At 45.0% G+C, this 20,589-nt stretch overlaps 1 protein-coding gene across 6 annotated transcripts in view; it reads right to left on the bottom strand.

The window, feature by feature from the left end:
- Positions 1-20,589, bottom strand: part of serac1 (serine active site containing 1) — a 204,481-nt gene that overhangs the window by 157,266 nt on the left and 26,626 nt on the right. For 2 of the 6 annotated variants that reach the window (XM_080200300.1, XM_080200305.1), the window contains exon 3: positions 14,941-15,077. The exons of 2 other annotated variants lie outside the window; for them this stretch is intronic. In XM_080200300.1, the coding sequence (XP_080056426.1) occupies positions 14,941-15,077 (137 nt within the window). The remainder of the gene's footprint in view (positions 1-14,940; positions 15,078-20,589) is intronic. 2 more of the 6 variants (XM_080200302.1, XM_080200306.1) reach the window with 1 other exon arrangement.

The raw sequence follows: 20,589 nt of genomic DNA, 5'->3' as shown, positions 1-20,589 counted from the left end.
GGAGGGAGTGCAGAGGAGGTTTACTAGGCTGATACCGGAGTTGAGGGGGTTGAGCTATGAGGAGAGGCTGAATAAACTAGGCTTGTACTCGTTAGAGTTTAGAAGAATGAGGGGAGATCTCATTGAGAAGTATAAGATGATGAATGGGATGGATAGGATAGAGGTGGAAAGACTCTTCCCGCTCAAAAAAGACAGTAGGACTAGGGGGCACAGCCTCAAGATAAAGGGGGGGCAGTTCAGAACGGAGTTGAGGAGGAACTTCTTCACTCAAAGGGTGGTGAATCTCTGGAATTCTCTGCCCGTTGAAGTGGTGGAGGCTGCCTCGCTAAATATTTTTAAGAAGCGGGTTGATGGGTTTTTGATAAGAGAGGGGATTAAGGGTTATGGGGAGAGGGCGGGAAAGTGGAACTGAGCCACGACAGATCAGCCATGATCTTATTGAATGGCGGGGCAGGCTCGAAGGGCCAGATGGCCTACTCCTGCTCCTATTTCTTATGTTCTTATGTTCTTATATCATGATCTCATAGACTAGGATGGTTCAGTATTTTTTCCTATTGGATTAATACGTAAAGTATGTCATTTGTAACACTTTTGATTGGATTGTGTCCAACTGACTGTGAGCTGCAGAATTGTATAAACCAGGATGATTTTCTTTGTCTGGTGGAGTGGTGTCACCGATGCAGTGTCAAGACTCCTCCCCTTGCTAGCAAGTAAAATGAAGACAATCTGTCGGTTAAGTATCTTGTGTTAATGTGTGCTTGTGTTAAAGTCAAACTTGGAAGTCAAGACTTCAACAAGATCTTATAGAAACATATAAGATTAGAAAGGGAATGGATAAGATCGAAGCAGGGAAGTTGTTTCCACTGGCGAATGAAACTAGAACTTGGGGGCATGACCTCAAAATAAGGCACAGCAGATTTAGGACTAACTTGAGGAGGAATTTCTTCACACAAAGGGTTGTGAATCTGTGGAATTCCCTACCCAGTGAAGCAGTTGAGGCTACCTCATTGAATGTTTTTAAGGCAAGGATAGATAAATTTTTGAACAGTAAACGAATCAAGGGTTATGGTGAGCGGGCAGGTAAGTGGAGCTGAGTCCACAGAAAAGGTCTTATTGAAAGGCGGAGCAGTCTTGAGGGGCCAGATAGTCTACTCCTGTTCCTAGTTCTTATGTTCTACAGCTCAGTTACAAAGGAGAGAGACCTCATTGCGAAGGAAGTAACAGAAAACCAATAATTTAATTCAGCATTGTTGGAGACACACACAGAATTCAATAGCTCACATCAAAGTCTCAACATCGACAGAGTCCAAAGTTAGAATGCAGCCATGGAGAGTGAAGAAAATAATGAAGATGGCACAGGTGCATTATATCTGCCACCCATCAGTGAAGGGCATGGGTTAATAATAAATGCCATGCATTACTGGTTAAATGGATTCTACTCATTGACCACAAGCAACTGAAAGTTATTGGTACAGCACTTCAAAGAATGGAGTGCAGAGTTACTTTGGTTTCATCATTACATTTACCTAATCACCCCCACAGGGCTCCAGATGTCACATCTCTGGAATGGAATATTGCACACCTCTACATACATGCTAATGTCCAAGGGTAAAGACTTCATCAGATACATGTTTTCCTTTTTTTGTGGTTAAAGACATTAGTCAAATAATCAAGGTATGTCAACCCAGTATGACTTTAAGAACATAAGAAATAGGAGCAGGAGTAGGCCATCCAGCCCTTCGAGCCTGCCCCGCCATTCAATAAGATCATGGCTAATCTGTCGTGGCTCAGTTCCACATTCCCACCCTCTCCCCATAACCCTTAATCCCCTCGCTTATCAAAAACCCATCAACCCGCGTCTTAAAAATATTTAGCGAGGCAGCCTCCACCACCTCAACGGGCAGAGAATTCCAGAGATTCACCACCCTTTGAGTGAAGAAGTTCCTCCTCAACTCCGTTCTAAACCGCACCCCCCTTTATCTTGAGGCTGTGCCCCCTAGTCCTACTGTCCTTTCTGAGCAGGAATAGCCTCTCCACCTCTATCCTATCCATCCCATTCATCATTTTATACATCTCAATGAGATCTCCCCTCATTCTTCTAAACTCTAACGAGTACAAGCCTAGTTTATTCAGCCTCTCCTCATAGCTCAACCCCCTCAACGCCGGTATCAGCCTAGTAAACCTCCTCTGCACTCCCTCCAAGGCCAAAATATCCTTGTGTAAGTGCGGCAACCAAAACTGCACACAGTACTCCAGCTGCGGCCTCACCAGTGCCCTATACAGCTGCAGCAAGACCTCCCTACTTTTATATTCAATCCCCCTTGCGATGAAGGCCAGCATCCCATTAGCCTTCCTGACCACCTGCTGCACCTGCAGGGTGGGTTTTTGCGACTCATGCACAAGGACCCCGAGGTCCCTCTGCACCGTCGCCTGCTGCAGTTTTTCACCCCGTAAGTAATAGTCCTTCCTACCATTATTCCTACCAAAGTGGACCACCTCGCACTTGCCAACATTAAATTCCATTTGCCATTTCCTGGCCCATTCGCCCAGCCTATCTAGATCCTTCTGCAGACTCTCCACACCCTCCGCACAATTTGCCGTTCCCCCAATCTTGGTGTCATCAGCAAATTTCGACACCCTACACTTGGTTCCCTCCTCCAGATCATCTATATAAATGGTAAATAGCTGAGGCCCCAGCACCGACCCCTGGGGCACTCCACTAGTCACAAACCGCCAATCCGAATAGCACCCATTAACCCCCACTCTCTGCCTCCTATTTGACAACAAATCCTCTATCCACGCTAACACACTACCCCCAACTCCATGCCCCCTGACCTTCTGCAATAACCTCTTGAGGTACCTTGTCAAACACCTTCTGAAAATCAAGACCACCCACATCCACCGGCTCTCCTCTATCCACCACCCTAGACACATCTTCATAGAACTCCAATAAATTTGTCAGACACGACTTCCCCTTAACGAAACCGTGCTGCGTCTGCTCTATCAAGCAATTCCCCTCAAGATGCCTCGCTATTTCCTCCTTGATGACGGATTCTAACATTTTACCTACAACAGGCGTTAAACTAACCGGCCTATAATTCCCTGCCTTTTGCCTGGCACCCTTCTTAAACAACGGCGTAACACTAGCCACTTTCCAATCTTCCGGCACTTCCCCAGAATCCAGCGACGTCTGGAAAATAACCACCAAGGCATCCACTATCACCTCTGCCATTTCTTTCAGAACCCTCGGATGCATTCCATCTGGTCCTGGTGACCTGTCCACAATCAGTCCCTCCAGTCTGTCGAGCACCGCCTCTCTAGTAACAATAATGTCATTGAGACCCTCCAGTCCTACCACCTTTCCATCACTACCACAAGCTGAACTCTGGACACTAGCTCATCATATGACTTGGTCTCAGCATCACATTTACATTTGAAGGGAGAAACACCATATGGGCTCTTAAGCCAATGATGCAAGACATTAAAAGTTGAATAATTACTGCCGTGAAACCATAAACCACCCTAGCATTTAAAATAAGCAGTTGTGCTTTCTAAATTCAAAGATCATTGGGCAAAGGAAAACAAGTGTAAAAACATTCAACCTTGTGAATTAAGTTACTGCAGTTTAACTACAGGTGCCATGCTTTTTGTAACCACTGATAAACATGATATCATGGGATTCATGTTGCACAGCATTCACTCTAGTATGCTGGAACAGCTCATCACCTGAGGGAGTCATCTCAAAACCCCTACAGGGTTGCCCGTTCGTGGTCCAGGGCCACTCACCCCAGGCTTTTCCACACGGTTTTCCCCAAGCAGTACACAACCAGAGCCTGGACTCAAATCTGTGACACATCGCCGCTGCCGCCACTGCGTTTTTTCTTACACGAAACAGTCTCCAATGAACACAATTGGAAGTTAAGTTCAATTAGTTTCTAGAAATTACACTCAATGCTATGAAAGTACCCAAAGCTGTGCAGCCCCACATCTCCCATAGGTCTTCAAATCACAGCTTCCTTTTCTGTACCCTTTAACCATTATTGTCTTCGATGTTTACTTTCAGAGAGAAGGCAAAAGAACTAATGGATTCAGTGTTCAATGCTGCATTTCGCAGAGTCGTCATTCAATGAGGAAGACATGTCAACACTTGCAGCTCCAACATGAGGCATCATCTGGGGAACATAGTCAAGAGAACCTTGAACATGAACAGAAAAGTGAGGACGAGAGAACCAGATAGCAGAGGCAACTCACCACACTAAGTGTTTATTGTTGAAAAGTGAGAATGAGTACTGGGTACACCTGTGAATGTCTAAAGATCTCATACATCCCATATGCCACATTCTTCATTGTAATTTCCTAACACCGTTAGGGGTTGTGGATATTAAACAAAAATAAAACATGTGCTTTGCACACATAGGTTCAAAATATTTCAAATTTATTGAAAGGGACTTTGCCTGTACAGAGTATAAACTGAAACCAAAAGCAGGAATCTCTGAAACACCCCAAAGATATTGGCATTTAATCGTATGACCTGCTCTTAAAGCAAGCATGCAACTGCTTAAATACATAACATTCATGAAGACATTCAAGGTGTCAAAAGGAGACCAATGAGGCACCTCAGTACACAGCACTTCACTGCATAAAGGAGGTCACCAATGTCTTTTATAGAAGGGTTTGCTCTGGATGAGGATAGTGAGGCTCAAAGGTTCACCAGCTTTGCAGCCAATCGGGTGCAACAGATTGCACCCATGTGACTAAATGGGCTTCCTGACTGCAGCCCCAAATGTTTATAAACCTAAAGGGCTACCATCAATGTGCAACTGATGTGTGACCTTTGCAAGCACATCCTGCACGTGTGCATGTGACCCTGGGAGTTGTCACTTCCCAGTGATTAGGATTTCTGAGGGGCCAGAACTTCTGCAGGTGAATAAAGACTACCCACTTAACTCTGGTGTATTGCCTTCTGACTCAAGCTGAGGTGAGGTACAACAATGCTCATGAGAACATAAAAGCCATAAAGTTTATGTATAGTTTGCAATCTCATGCTGTGAGCACGCTGTCCTGCACGTATGCAGAAGTGCCATTAATCACACTCTGTAGTCTAGCTGTACCTAGTACCAAGTGTTTTAACTGTCGTGTAAGGATTTATCGCGATGAGAGTGTGTACAGATTTGATTGGTTTTCAGAACATTATGAACTGTGCATGCAGCTATACTACCGCTCTATTGGTGTAAAAGAGACAGGGACAAGTTGTAATAGGCTAATGCTCTGGAAGCCCGCCTACAGACTGGGATAAATGTTTGGAAAAGTAGAACAAAGGAGTTTAGTTTTGCCTGGGTGTGCGGGACCACTGATGCCTGCCCATCCTAAGGAAAATTAGCTCCGGCGTCGTAAAAGAATAAAGGTATAAATCTTCTATCCGGGGTTGACTTGATTATTATCAAACCAAGCCAAATGCAGGGCGCCGAACCTTAGAAATTGTCACTCACACCTTCATAAGATGCCCTTCAGATGTCTGGACCGCTCAGCTCTGGAGAGTCTTTCCCACATGACTGCTGTGTACTTCACTATCTGCCCTTCACCATCTTGCAGAGGTGAATTCTTGCCAGAGGGTGTATTGGAGGAGAATGAGAGCTCATCTAAAAGTCTAGAAAGCTGCTGAGGTCATAGCCTGATAGTATGATTGCTAGATTATTAATCCAGAAACTCAGCTAATGTTTTGGGGATCTGGGTTTGAATCCTGACATGGCAGCTAATGGAATCTGAATTCACTAAAAAACGTCTGGAATTAAGAATCTACTGATGACTATGAAGCTATTGTTGAAAAAAAAATCTGGTTCACAAACATCCTTTAAGGAAGGGAATCTGCTACCCTTACCTGGTCTGGCCTACATGTGACCCCAGAGCCACAGCAATGTGGTAGATTCTCAACTGACCTCAGGCAACTAGAGATAGGCGATAAATGCTGCCCACCCAGTGACATCCATGTCCCACAAATGAATAGAAAATGTATAAAATACTGGTTAGGCCACAACTGGAGTACTATGTGCAGTTCTGGTTGCTCAACTATATCTTGATGGTGTCCACCAGAGTGTGTGCCATGGAGTGCAGGACCGAGCATAAATCTGGACCAAGATCTCCTCGGTATTTGCCAATCTACCCATGGTGGCATTAAGGTGCTTCCATGTCAAAGCCACTACCTCAGACAGAACATGCTGGACTCCTTCAATATTCGCTCAAGTTTGCTGAATGACCCTCGGACCTCAGGTGCCTGCCATTGCATCTCCACCATTTAGCTTGCAGCCGCTTCCAGAGCCTCATCATCTACTGGGACTGAGAGATGGTGGACCTCCAACAGCCTTGTGAGTGCCTGAGACCTGGGCTGTCTGTGACACTGACTGCTGCAGAGACATGCCAATGAGATCTTCTTCAGAGGACTCCAGGTCTAATCTATAGCTATACCCCAGCAAAGTGTGTGTCTCTGCTCTGATGGAGGGTGATGATGAGCTTTGTGATGGTTCACGAGCCTCCTTGTCCTTGGATGTCCTCTGGGGGCTCGGACTGTTGGTGACTTATGTGGGTGGCCTTGATTTGCTCATGCCCAAAAATAAAGAAGCGAGTTTTTGATGAGCTGAAGCTATATCCAAAGTGATGGAGCTGTGACCTGTACTGAGGTGGTTGGGAAAGGACATCTCCTCTTCTCAACAAGAAGGTCACTGTCCTCCTCAGCAAGGTCAGCTTCAGCCTTTTTAAATTTATCTTGGCCAAACCACCCCAGGCTGGCCTCTGTCTCACTTGTTGTGTGCTAGTTAAGCCTGTATGAAAGAAAGGCATGTGATCAGAGGGTATAGACCAGAGGTTGAGTGAAATGCATATCATGTATATGTACTGAGCCCTCCCCAGAAGGACCAGAGAATAAAGTGTGAACAGCATAAAATGGGATGGTGGTGAAACAAATTTCCATTATAGAATTGATATTAATGTGTCTTCTACTAATGGATCATAGGATCCCTACAGTGCAGAAGGAGGCCATTCGGCGCATCGAATCTGCACTGACCACAATTCTACTTAGACCCACCTACACCACATATTTCCCTAATCCTCCTGATACTAGGGTCAATTTAGCACGGCCAATCAACCTAACTTTCACATCTTTGGACTGTGGGAGGAAACAGGAGCACCCAGAGGAAACCCACGCAGACAGTGACCCGAGGCCAGAATTGAACCCGGGTCCATGGCGCTGTAAGGCAGCAGTGCTAACCACTATACCACTATGCTGCCACGGATGTGGAGAGATCAGTGAAGAGCACGATGCCAAATTGAGAGTTTGATATTGAAGGGTTTGAGAGAGGACTTTACATGACGAAGCAGATAAGACCATTCAACACTTCCTGTATTGGGCTTCTGGCATGTGGGAGGCTTTGAAGTGCAAGTTGATAGGGATTCAGGACCGGCACATTCCTGTAAGGATGAAGGATAGTTTTGGTGAATTTTGGGAACTTTTGGATAACAAGATATATTGTGAGCCTAGTCAAAGAGAAAAAGGAAGCATCTGTCAAAGCTAGGAGGCTGGGAACACACGAAGCAAGTGTGGCATACGAGGAAAGTAGAAAGAAAGTTAAGCAAAGAGTAAGGAGAGCTGAAAGAGGTCATGAAAAATCACTGGCCAGCAGGATTAAGGAAACTCCAAAGACTTTTTATACATATATAAAGAGCAAGGGGATAGCCAGGGAAAGGGTTGGCCCACTCAAGGATAAGGGAGTGAATCTAGGTGTGAAACCAGAGGAAATGGGTGAGTACTTTGCATCAATATGCACCAAAGAGAAGGACTTAGTGGATGATGAGACTGGGAAAGGGTGTGTAGATAGTTTGAGTCATGTTGAGCTCAAAAAGGATGTATTGGGCTTCTTGAGAAGCATTGAAATAGACAAGTTCCCAGGGTCTGATGATGGGATATATCCCAGAACACAGAGAGGCAAGGGAGGAAATTGCTGGAGCCTTGAGAGAAATCTGTGTCCTCACTGGCTGCAGGGGAAGTCATGATGTGGAGATGCTGGTGTTGGACTGCAGTAAACACAGTAAGAAGTCGCACAACACCAGGTTAAAGTCCAACAGGTTTATTTGGTAGCAAACAGTACTAGCTTTTGGAGCACTGTTCCTTCGTCAGGTGAGTGGGAGTTCTGTTCACAAACAAAATATATAAAGGCACAAACTCAATTTACAGAATAATGATTGGAATGTGAGTCTTTACAGCTAATCAAGTCGTAAAGGTGCAGACAATGTGGGAGCAGAGAAGGCCAAGCACAGGTTAAAGAGATGTGTATTATCTCCAGACAGGACAGTTACTGAGATTTTGCAAGTCCAGGCTGGTCATGGGGGTTACAGATAGTGTGACATTAACCCAAGATCCCGGTTGAGGATGTCCTCATGTGTTTGGAACTTGGCTATCAGTCTCTGCTCAGCGACTCTGCACTGTCGTGGGTCACTGAAGGTCGCCTTGGAGAACGCTTACCCGAAGTTCAGAGGCTGAATGCCCGTGACCTCTGAAGTGTTCCCCAACAAGAGAACAGTCTTGCCTGATGATTGTCATAGCTCATAGAACCCTACATTGCAGAAAGAGGCTCTTCAGCCCATCGAGTCTGCACCGACCACAGTCCCACCCAGGCTTTATCCCCATATCCCTACACATTTACCTGCTAAGCCCTCTAACCTACACATCCCAGGACACTAAGAGGGAATTTTTAGCACGGCCAATCAACCTAACCCATACATCTTTGGACTGTGGGAGGAAACCGGAGCACCCAAAGGAAACCCAAGCTGTGTTCATTCATCCGTTGTTGTAGCATCTGCATGGCCTCCCTAATGTATCATGCCTCGGGACATCCTTTCCTGCAGCATATCAGGCAGACAACGTTGGCTGAGTCGCAAGGATTATGTACCGTATATCTGGTGGATGCCATCATCACGTGAAAACACAATCCATGTTGATGATCCAGCACGTCTTGCAGAGGTTGCTGTGGCAGGGTTGTCGTGATTACTGCTCTCATGAAGGCTGCGGACAATGGTCTGTTTGAGGTTGTGCGGTTGTTTGAAGGCAAGAAGTAGGGGTGTGGGGTGGCCTTGGTGAGACGTTCGTCTTCATTAATGACACTTTGAAGGCTCCGAAGAAGATATCGTAGCTTCTCTGCTCTGGAACAGCCATGGGGACCAAATTCGCACCTCGATACGCCAACATCTTTGTGCACAAGTTCGAACAAGACTTCTTCACCGCACAGGAGTTTCAACTGATGCTATACACTAGATGCATCGATGATATTTTCTTCCTTTGGACTTATGGTGAACAATCACTGAAACAACTATATGATGACGTCAACAAGTTCCATCCCACCATCAGACTCACCATGGACTACTTTCCGGAATTGGTTGCATTCTTGGACACACACATCTCCATTAAGGACGGTCACCTCAGTACTTCACTGTACCGCAAGCCCATGGATAACCTCACGATGCTCCACTTCTCCAGCTTCCACCCTAAATATGTTAAAGAAGCCATCCCTACGGACAAGCCCTCCATTTACACAGGATCTGCTCAGATGAGGAGGATCACAACAGACACCTTCAGACGCTGAAAGGTGCCCTCATAAGAACAGGATATGGCACTCGAATCATCAATCGACAGTTCCGACGCGCCACAACGAAAAACTGCACTGACCTCCTAAGACAAACACGGGACATGGTGGACAGAGTACCCTTTGTCATAAGAACATAATTAGGAGCAGGAGTAGGCCATCTAGCCCTTTGAGCCTGCCCCGCCATTCAATAAGATCATGGCTGATCTGAAGTGGCTCAGTTCCACTTTCCCGCTTTCTCCCCATAACCCTTAATTCCCTTGCCTACCAAAAACCTATCTACCCGTGTCTTAAATATATTTAGCGAGGTAGCCTCCACCACTTCAACGGGCAGAGAATTCCAGAGATTCAGCACCCTTTGAGTGAAGAAGTTCCTCCTCAACTCTGTTCTAAACTGCACCCCTCTTATCTTGAGGCTGTGATGATAGCATCCATCACACGTGAGAATACCATCTACCAGGTACACGGTAAATACTCTTGCAACTCGGCCAACATTGTCTACCTGATACGTTGCAGGAAAGGATGTCCCGAAGCATGGTACATCGGGGAGACCATGCAGACGCTACGACAACGGATGAATGAACATCGCTCGACAATCACCAGGCAAGACTGTTCCCTTCCTGTTGGCGAACACTTCAGTGGTCATGGGCATTCAGCCTCTGACCTTCGGGTAAGCATTCTCCAAGGCGGCCTTCACGACACACGACAGCGCAGAGTCGCTGAGCAGAGACTGATAGCCAAGTTCCGCACACATGAGGACGGTCTCAACAGGGATCTTGGGTTCATGTTGCACTATCTGTAACCCCTGTGACTTGCTTGGCTTTGCGAAACCTCACTCACTGTACTGTCTGGAGACAATACACATCTCTTTAACCTGTGATCAGTGCTCCTTCCACACACATTGTTAGCCACTTTAGGACTTGAACAGCAGGTTAGGTGTAAAGATTCGCATTCTAATCAGTAATCTGTAAACTGTCTGTGCTTTATATGCTCTGTCTAAGGCAGAACTCTCCATTCACCTGACGAACGGGCTAACCCGAAAGCTAGTGAATTTACTATCAAATAAATCGGTTGGACTGAAACCTGGTGTTGTCAGACTTTTTACTGTGTTTACCCCAGTCCAACGTCGGCATATCCACATCATACCTGATATGCTGCAGGAAAGGATGTCCCAAGGCATGGTACATTGGCGAGACCATGCAGATGCTACGACAACGGATGAATAAACACCGCTCAACAATCATCAGGCCAGAGTGTTCTATCCCTGTTGGGGAATACATCAGCAGTTACGGGCATACGGCCTCTAATCTTTGGGCCTTCGCGACACGTAACAGCAGAGTTGCTGAGCAGAGACTGATAGCCAAGTTCTGCACACGTGAAAATGGCCTCAAGTCACACTATCTGTAACCCCCACAACTTGCCTGGGCTTACAAAATCTCATTAACTGTCCTGGCTGGAGATAATACACACCTCTTTAACCTGTGCTTCGCCTTCTCTGTGCTCACATTGTCTGTACCTGTAAAGACTTGATTACGTGTAAAGGCTCACATTCCAACCATCATCTTCTAAATTGAATTTGTGTTTTTATATGGCCTGTTTATGAGTACAAGTCCTCACTCACTTGATAAAGGAGCTGGAGACTCTGAAAGCGAGTGCTGCCAAATAAACCTGTTGGACTTTAACTTGGTGTTGTGAGACTTCTTACTGGGTCATAGAAGACAGAGGGTAGCAGTGGAAGGGTGCATTTCTGAATGACGGGCTGTGACAAGTGGCGCTTCTCAGGGAACTGCTGGGACCTTTCCAGTTTGTAATAATATATATTGTATATACACATATAAATGATTGAGAGGAAAATGTCACGGGTTTGATTAGTAAGTTTGTGGACAACACAAAGGTTGGTGGTTTTGTGGATGACGATGAGGACCATCAGAGGATACAGCAGGATACACAGATTGGTTAGAGACTTGGGCGGAGAGATGGCAGATGGAGTTTAATCTGGACAAATGTGTGGTAATGCATTTTGCAAGGTCTAATACAGATAGGAAATATACAGTAAATGGCAGAACCTTAAGAGTATTGACAAGCAGAGGGATCTGTGTGTCTAGGTACACAGGTCACTGAATGTTGTAAAGCAGGTGGAAAAGGTAGTCAAGAAAGCACGCAGCACGCTTACCTTCATCGGCCAGGGTATCGAATTTAAAAATTGGCAAGTCATATTACAGCTTTATAGAACCTTGGTTCAGCTGCACTTGGAATATAATGCTCAATTCTGGTCACCACACTACCAGAAGGATGTGAAGGCTTTGGCAAGGGTATAGAAAAGATTTACCAGGATGTTGCCTGGTATGGAGGGCATTAGCTACGAGGGGAGGTTGAAGAGGTTTGTTCTCACTGGAACGATGGAGGGGCGACCTGATAGAAGTCTACAAGATTATGAAGGATATGGACAGAGTGGATAGTCAGAAGCTTATTCCCAGGGTGGAAAAGTCAATTACAAGGGGGCATAAGTTTAAGGTGAAAGGGGCAAGGTTTAAAGGAGGTGTACAAGGCAGGAGTTTTCTTTTTACACAAAGAGTGGTGGGTGCCTGGAACTTGTTGTCGAGGAAGGTAGTGGAAGCAGATACGATAGTGACTTTTAAGGAGCGTCTGGACAAATACATGAATAGGATGGGAATGGAGTGATATGGTCTCAGAAAGGCAGGAGGTTTTAGTTCAATTGGGCAGCATGGTCAATGCCGGTTTGGAGGGCCAAAGGGCCTGTTCCTTGTGCTGTAATTTTCTTTGTTCAATGATGAGACAGACTACAGGAAAGAGAGAGAGTCTGGTGAACTGGTGCAACAACAATAATCTCTCGCTCAATGTCAATAAGTAAATGTTAGTAAGGCAGCATGGTGGCACAGTGGTTAGCATTGTTGCCTCACGGCACCAGGGAACAGGTTCAATACCGGCTTCAGGTGATTGTCTATGTAGACTTTATATATTCTCCCCATGTCTGCATGGGTTTCCTCCGGGTGCTCTGGTTTCCTCTCAGTCCAAACATGTGTGGGTTAGATTGATTGGCCATACTAAGTTGCCTCTTAGATTAGCTTGTAAATAAAGTAAACTTTATTTCTTAGTCACAAGTACGCTTACATTAACACTGCAATGAAGTTATTGTGAAAATCCTCGATGTAAAGTTACAGGGAAAGGCCTGGGTGGTATTATTGACAGTGCAGGCTTGTTGGGCGAAATGTCTCCCTTCTGCACTGTAGGGATTCTACGTAAAACGAAGAAGATAGTCATTGACTTCAGGAGCTGCAGTGGAGGACACGCCCCTGTCTATATCAATGGGAATGAAATGAAAATGGTCGATAGCTTCAGGTTTGTAGGTATCCAGATCACCAGCAATCTGTCCTGGTCCCTCCATACCGAAGATATAGTGAAGAAAACCCATCAATGCCCCTACTTTCTCAGTAGGCTAAAGAAATTTGGCATGTCTGCTATGACTCTCACCAACTTTTACAGATGCACCACAGAAAGCATCCTTTCTTGATATAGAACATAACAGCACAGAACAGGCCCTTCAGCCCACGATGTTGCGCCGACCAGTTAAAAAACAATGACCCTCTAACCTAAACCAAACCCTTACCATCCATAAACCTATCCACGGATCTCTTAAACGCCCCCAAACTAGGCGCATTTACAACTGCAGCAGGCAGGGCATTCCAATCCCTCACCACCCTCTGGGTAAAGAACCTACCCCTCACATCCGTCCTATAACTACCACCCCTTAATTTAAAGCTATGCCCCCTCGTGCTAGCTTTCTCCATCCGAGGAAAAAGGCTATCACTGTCCACCCTATCTAAACCTCTAATCATCTTATATGTTTCAATAAGGTCCCCTCTTAGCTGCCTTCTAACGAAAACAACCTCAAATCCCTCAGTCTCTCCTCATAGGACCTCCCCTCCATACCAGGCAACATCCTGGTAAACCTCCTCTGCACCCTCTCCAAAGCCTCCACATCCTTCCTATAATGTGGGGACCAGAACTGCACACAATACTCCAAGTGCAGCCGCACCAGAGTTTTGTACAGTTGCAACATGACATATCACAGTTTGGTATGGCTCCTGCTCTGACCAAGCCTGCAAGGAACTACAAAGGGTTGTGAATGTAGCCCAATGAACAACATCCAGTCCATCATGCAAACCAGTCTCCTATTCACTTCCCACTGCCTCAGAGAAGCAGCTAGCATAATTAAGGAGATCACGCACTCCGGACATTCTCTCTTCCGCCTTCTTCCGTCGGGGAAAAGATACAAAAGTCTGAGGTCATGTATCAACCGACTCAAGAACAGCTTCTTCCCTGCTGCCAGAGTTTTGAATGGACCCATCTTATATTAAGTTGATCTTTCTCTCCAACCTAGTTCTGACAGTAACACCATGTTCTGCACCCTCCTTTCCTTCTCTATGAACTGTATGCTTTGTACAGCACACAAGAAACAATACTTTTCATTGTACATTAATACAAATGACAATAATGAATCAAATCACATGTAGCCAGGCCAAGTGAGGATGAGTGGTTTCCTTTCCTGAAGGACATGACTAAGCCAGATGAATTTTTAATGACAATCAACAATGGTTCCATGGTCATCATTCAACTTTCAATTGGAGATTTTTATTAAGTATAAATTTCACCATCTGCCATGGTGGGATTTGAACTCCGGTCCCCAAAGTATTACACTGGGTCTCTGGATTGCTAGTCCACCAACCATACCACTACATCACTGCCTCCCATGAGTTTAATATAATATAACCTAGGCTCCATAGATCTTAGATGCTCAAAAAAGGATGAAATCCTTGATGTTACCAAACTTATATTTATAAAAATCCTGTTATGTCTTTTACCTTAATGAAAATTGTCTTCTACAATTATATGTGTGACGCTATGGTTCAGAATTTAGAAGGTCCATGGATGTAAATATTAACACTGTCTTTTGTATTAGTTTGCTGGCTCCACCATCACTGAGGATAGTGATGTTTTTGTAGTCTCCTCCTTTATCTAGTTAGTTGTTCAATTGCCCATCACCATTTATGACTGGATGCAGTAGGACTGCAGAGTTATGATCTAATGCATTTCATTTTGACATAGCATACTGCTTCTGTTGTTTAAACAAGTATATTATTGTGTTGTAGTTTCATCGGGTTGGTAACTCATTCTTAGTTTTGGCTGGTGATGTTCTTGGCATGCTCTCCTATACTTATCATGGAAAGGCTGTATAAGACTCTCAGTTTAAAAACAGAGGAATAAACTTAATGTAAATGGTCGGACTCACCCTCCAATCCTTGCTGTTCTAGTGGAATGGTGTACACATAGATATATGATTTCAATTTCTCTTGTTCTATAGCCTGTGTGTTAAGGGTCACATTCTCTCCCAGTGCCAGGATTTCATAGGTAATAAATATCCAGCTGCTAGAAAAGACAGATTAATTCATTTCAATAACTGCAAAAAAAAGTTTAAGATTACTCTTTTCAATGTTCACTTTATCGTCCAATCTATTTGTAATAGCTTTCTATACCTATATCTTGCTTTCTATAAACTCAATTACATTCTTGACAATGCAACAAACTCAAATGGTCCTTCAGTGTTTGGAGATCCAGGCCCAAGGAAATTATTGCAGACTTGAGTTCTATGTGCTTCAGTATTATCCCAATACATAGAAAGAAGTCAAAATTTTCAAGGCATAGAATATACTGGGTGAAGGACTTCAACATTCATCACTACGAGTAGCTTCATAGCACTGCCGCTGAGCAAGATGGCTCAGTTCTCAAGGACATCTTCTAGACAGGGCTGCAGGAGACGGTGGCAGAACAAACAAGTCTGAAAACCCCCCTGACCTCACCCCCAATTTATCTGTTATAGATACATCTTTTCAGAACAGACCTTGCAAATCAAACCTGGGCATCCACAAGGCAATGAGAGCAACCAGTAGCAGTAGAATGGAGATCAACCATAATCTGTGTGTAACCTCATGGTTTGGCTTATCCCTCATTCTACAATTTTGTCAAGCCAGGGAATGAACTTTTATCCCATGATAAGTGTTCGAAAGCATGTCAAGAACATCACCAGCCAAAGCTAACCTGATGAATCACAACATAGGACAATATGCACACTAAACAGCAGAAGCAGTGTGCTACATACAGAACAAAGTACATTAGATCAAAGATCTGCAGTCAAAGAACAAAAAAATTACAGCACAGGAACAGGCTCTTCGGCCCTCCAAGCCTGCACTAACCATGCTGCCCAACTTATCTAAAAAATCCTACGCTTCCAGGGACCATATCCCTCTATTCCCATCTCATTCATGTACTTGTCAAGACGCCTCTTAAAAGTCACTACCACATCCGCTTCCACTATCTCCTCCAGGCACCCACCATTTTCTGTGTAAAAAGATCTGCCTCTTACATCTCTTTTAAAACTTGCCCCTTGCACCTTAAACCTATATCCCTAGTAATTGACTCTTCCACGCTGGGAAAAAGAATCGTGGAAGAATCTTAGACTCCCTACAGTACAGAAAGAGGCCATTTGGCCCATCGAGTCCGCACCGACCACCATCCCACCCAGGCCCTACTCCCATATCCCTACATATTTACCCACTAATCCCTCTAACATATGCATCTCTGGGCACTAAGGGCAATTTTTTAGCATAGCCAATCAACCTAACCCGTACACATGAGTAGGGTCCCATTCGTAGACATGCAGGGTAGAATAGGTGTAGGGCGATGCGGCGGCGCGGGCTCGTTGGGCCGAAGGGCCTGTTTCCCGTGCTGGGTTGTTCTTTGTTCTTTGTACATCTTTGGACTGTGGGAGAAAACTGGAGCACCTGGAGGAAACCCACACAGACACGAAGGGAAAGTGCAAACTCCACAAAGACAGTGACCCAAGCCAGGAATCGAACCCAGGTCCCTGGAACTGTGCTACCGTGCCACCCTGACTATCCACTCTGTCCATGCCTCTCATAATCTTGTAGACTTCTATCAACCTCCCCTCAACCTCCATATCTCCAGTGAGAACAAACAAAGTTTCTCCAACCTCTCCTCATAGCTAATGCCCTCCATATCAGGCAACATCCTGGTAAATCTTTTCTGTACCCTCTCCAAAGCCTCCACATCCTTCTGGTAATGTGGTGACCAGAACTGAACACTATTTTCCAAATGCAACCTCACTAAGGTTCTATAATGCATCAACATGACTTGCCAATTTATAAACTCAATACCCCTGCAGATGAAGGCAAGCAAGCTGTATGCCTTCTCCACCTGCATTGCCACTTTCAGTGACCTGTCTACCCAGATCTCTTTGCCTATCAATACTCCTAAGGGTTCTGCCATTTACTATCTATTTCCTCTCTGTATTAGACCTTCCAAAATGCATTACCTCACATTTGTCCAGATTAAACTCCATCTGTCACCTCTCCGCCCAAGTCTCCAACTGGTCTATATCCGGCTGTACCCTCTGATGGTCCTCATCGCTATCCGCAAATCCACCAACCTTTTCGCCAACTGCAAACTTACTAATCAATCCAGTTACATTTTCCTCCAATCATTTATATATTATTACAAACAGCAAAGGTCCCAGCACTGACCCTTGAGGAACACCACTCGACACAGCCTTCCATTCAGAAACACACTGTTCCACTGCTACCCTCTTTCTTCTTTGACCGAGTCAGTTTTGTATCCACCTTGCCAGTTCACCTCTGATCCCAGATGTCCCTCTGGTCTTGCTGCATCCAGTCATGAATGGTGACAGAGAATTAAACAAGTAACTAGAGAGAGGGGTCGTTTCCAAAAATATCCCCAACCTCAATGATGGTGAAGCCAGCAAGCTAATACAAGTGCTGAATTGATGACTCATCTTGGGCCTCCGAGGTCCCCACTATCATAGGTGCCAGTCTTCAGACAATTCAATTTATTGCATGTGATATTAAGAAAAGGCAGAAGACATTGTATACAATAAAGGCTATGGACCCCAACAACATCCCAGATGCAGCACTGAAGACTTAAAATCATAAAATCCCTACAGTGCAGGAAGAGGCCATTCAGCCCATTGAGTCTGCACCAACGACAATCCCACGCAGGCCCTATTCCCATAACCCCTCATATATATCCTGCTAATCCCCCAATGCACGGGTTAATTTAGCATGGCCAATTAACCTAGCCTGCACATCTTTGGACTGTGGGAGGGAACTGGAGCACCGGAGGAAATCCACGCAGACACAGCAAATTCCATACAGTGACCCGAGTGGGAACTGAACCTGGTTTGCTGGCGCTGTGAGGCAGCAGTGCTAATCACTATACCACTATGCTTTCCCTTGTACACCAGACCTAGCTGTGGCCTTTGCTAAACTGTTCCAGTACAGCTTTTCATCATCAGTGGATGAGTCAGTGTCTGCCAAGGTCAATCTGCACTTGGAAGGTTCTGCAGCAATTAGGACACGATACTACAAACAACTGAATTTCTCTTTGTTGAGTTCAGTTTTCTTTCTGCCTCTGAAATCTACTTACTTTTAAAGGAGGTCGCAATGTTTTAATTCTGATCGCTGTATCAGAACTGCAATACTAAGAGAGATTTTCCCAGTTCTCAAAGTCGATATCAAAACTCTTAAGTGGAGCCTTCAGAGCATCCTTGTGGTGCTTCCTATAATCATGAGTGTGCACCCAAATTGAAGCTCTTCCAAGAAGATGCACTTCAGTAAGCAAGTATCAGATATTCTGTCAGCGTGGCTGGCATCAGTTATGACTATCTCATGCCAGCTCAATTGAGAACCTCAGTGCCTGGTATTTTGCCCTGGCATTTGATCTTCAGATGCTTTTAAATGAAATGGTTGAACTTTTTGGCATGACATTTGCACACACAAGTGTAGAACAGAGTGAGAAGGACTATTGTTTTACAGACTCTCACTTTGCAGACGGATGTTTGAAGTCTGCTAAAGGGTGAACACACTTTGGTAAATCTTGGGTGTGTTGTCGTCAACATAAACAGCTGGAAAGATTATGCTGCTTAAGAGAATTTATTCACTGCTGACAGGTTCTGGTCATGGACTGAAACTTTGGACTCAAGATATTGAGTAGGTTGGGTAATTCAATTTTCTTTATACTGATCATAAAAGGTTGAAGTTGTTCCGTGCATTGGAGAACACCTCCATGGTACACTGCATGTTCTGCTCTGAGTGAACAGGTCATGCACTGCCATCAGCAAACAGGAAATCACAAAGTTATGCCCTTGGAGACCTTGGTCATTGCCTTGGCGTCATCTCAGATTGAGCAGATACCCTCAATGCAACATAGAACATAGAACATAGAACATAGAACACTACAGCACAAACAGGCCCTTCGGCCCACAAGTTGCGCCGACCACATCACCTACCAACCTACAGACCTATCTATAACCCTCAATCTCATTAAACCCCATATACTCATCCAGAAGTCTTTTAAAAGACCCCAGCGAGTTCGCCTCCACCACCACTGACGGCAGCCGATTCCATTCACTCACCACCCTCTGAGTGAAAAACTTACCCCTAACATCACTTCTGAACCTCCCTCCCCGCACCTTAAATCTGTGTCCTCTCGTAGCGACCATTTCAAACCGGGGAAATAGCCTCTGAGAGTCCACCCTATCTATTCCTCTCAACATTTTGTAAACTTCTATCAGGTCGCCTCTCAACCTTCGTCTCTCCAGGGAAAAGAGTCCCAGCTCCCTCAACCTAACTTCATAAGGCATGCCTCCCAGTCCAGGCAACATCCTTGTAAATCTCCTCTGCACCCTTTCAATAGCTTCTACATCTTTCCTATAGTGAGGCGACCAGAACTGCGCACAATACTCCAAATGAGGCCTGACAAGGGTCTTATAAAGTTCCAGCATTACCTCCCGACTCCTAAACTCAATCCCTCGATTAATGAAGGCCAGTACACCATACGCCTTCTTGACCACCTCCTCCACCTGCGAGGCCGATTTAAGAGTCCTGTGGACCCGGACCCCAAGATCCTTCTGCTCCTCAACACTACTCAGACTTCTGCCCTTAATAGTGTACTCGAACATCTAATATTGTTGTCAGAATCACCATCATGGAAGGCACTGAAGAGCATAGTGGAGGAAAATATATAGGAGGGTTGGCAGCCCTGTTTATCTCCATTAGTTAAGCATGCTGTCAAACCATTTTGTGAATATCTCAGACCAGCCAAATTCTTCATTACTGCCAAAGGTCTCAAAGCTGATTGTTGACCTGAGGAAAGCCTTTGAAACAAACTTTGATTTGATTTATTATTGTCACATGTATTAACATACAGTGGAAAGTATTGTTTATTTCACGCTACACAGACAAAATACACTGTTCATAGAGAAGGAAATGAGAGAGTGAAGAATGTAGTGTTATAGTCATAGTTAGGGCATAGAGAAAGACCAACTTAATGCAAGGTAAATCCATTCAAAAGTCCGACAGCAGCAGGGAAGAAGCTGTTCTTGAGTTGGTTGGTATGTGACCTCAGACTTTTCTATCTTTTTCCCGGAGGAAGAAGATGGAAGAGACAATGTCCAGGGTGCGCAGGGTCCTTAATTATCCTGCTGCTTTATCGAGGCAGCGGGAAGTGTAGACAGAGTCAATGGATGGGAGGCTGGTTTGTGTGATGGATTAGGCTACATTCACGATCTTTTGTAGTTCGTTGTGGTCTTTGGCAGACCTGGGGCCATATCAAGCTATGATACAACCAAAAAGAATGCTTTCTATGATGCATCTGTAAAGTTGGTGAGCGTTGTAGCTGACATGCCAAATATCCTTAGTCTTCTGAGAAAGTAGAGGCACCGATAGGCTTTCGTAACTATGGCACCAGCATGGGGGGGACCAGGACAGCTTGCTGGTGATTTGGACACCGAAAACTCTCAACCCTTTCTATTTCATCCCCGTTGATGTAGACAGGGGCATGTTCTTCT

Source organism: Carcharhinus amblyrhynchos, chromosome 12, assembly GCF_965287045.1.
Source record: "Carcharhinus amblyrhynchos chromosome 12, sCarAmb.v2.hapA, whole genome shotgun sequence".
NCBI classification, from domain to species: domain Eukaryota; kingdom Metazoa; phylum Chordata; class Chondrichthyes; order Carcharhiniformes; family Carcharhinidae; genus Carcharhinus; species Carcharhinus amblyrhynchos.
The sequence above is the reverse complement of the archived record's forward strand: the minus strand, read 5'-3'. Positions and strand labels throughout refer to the sequence as shown.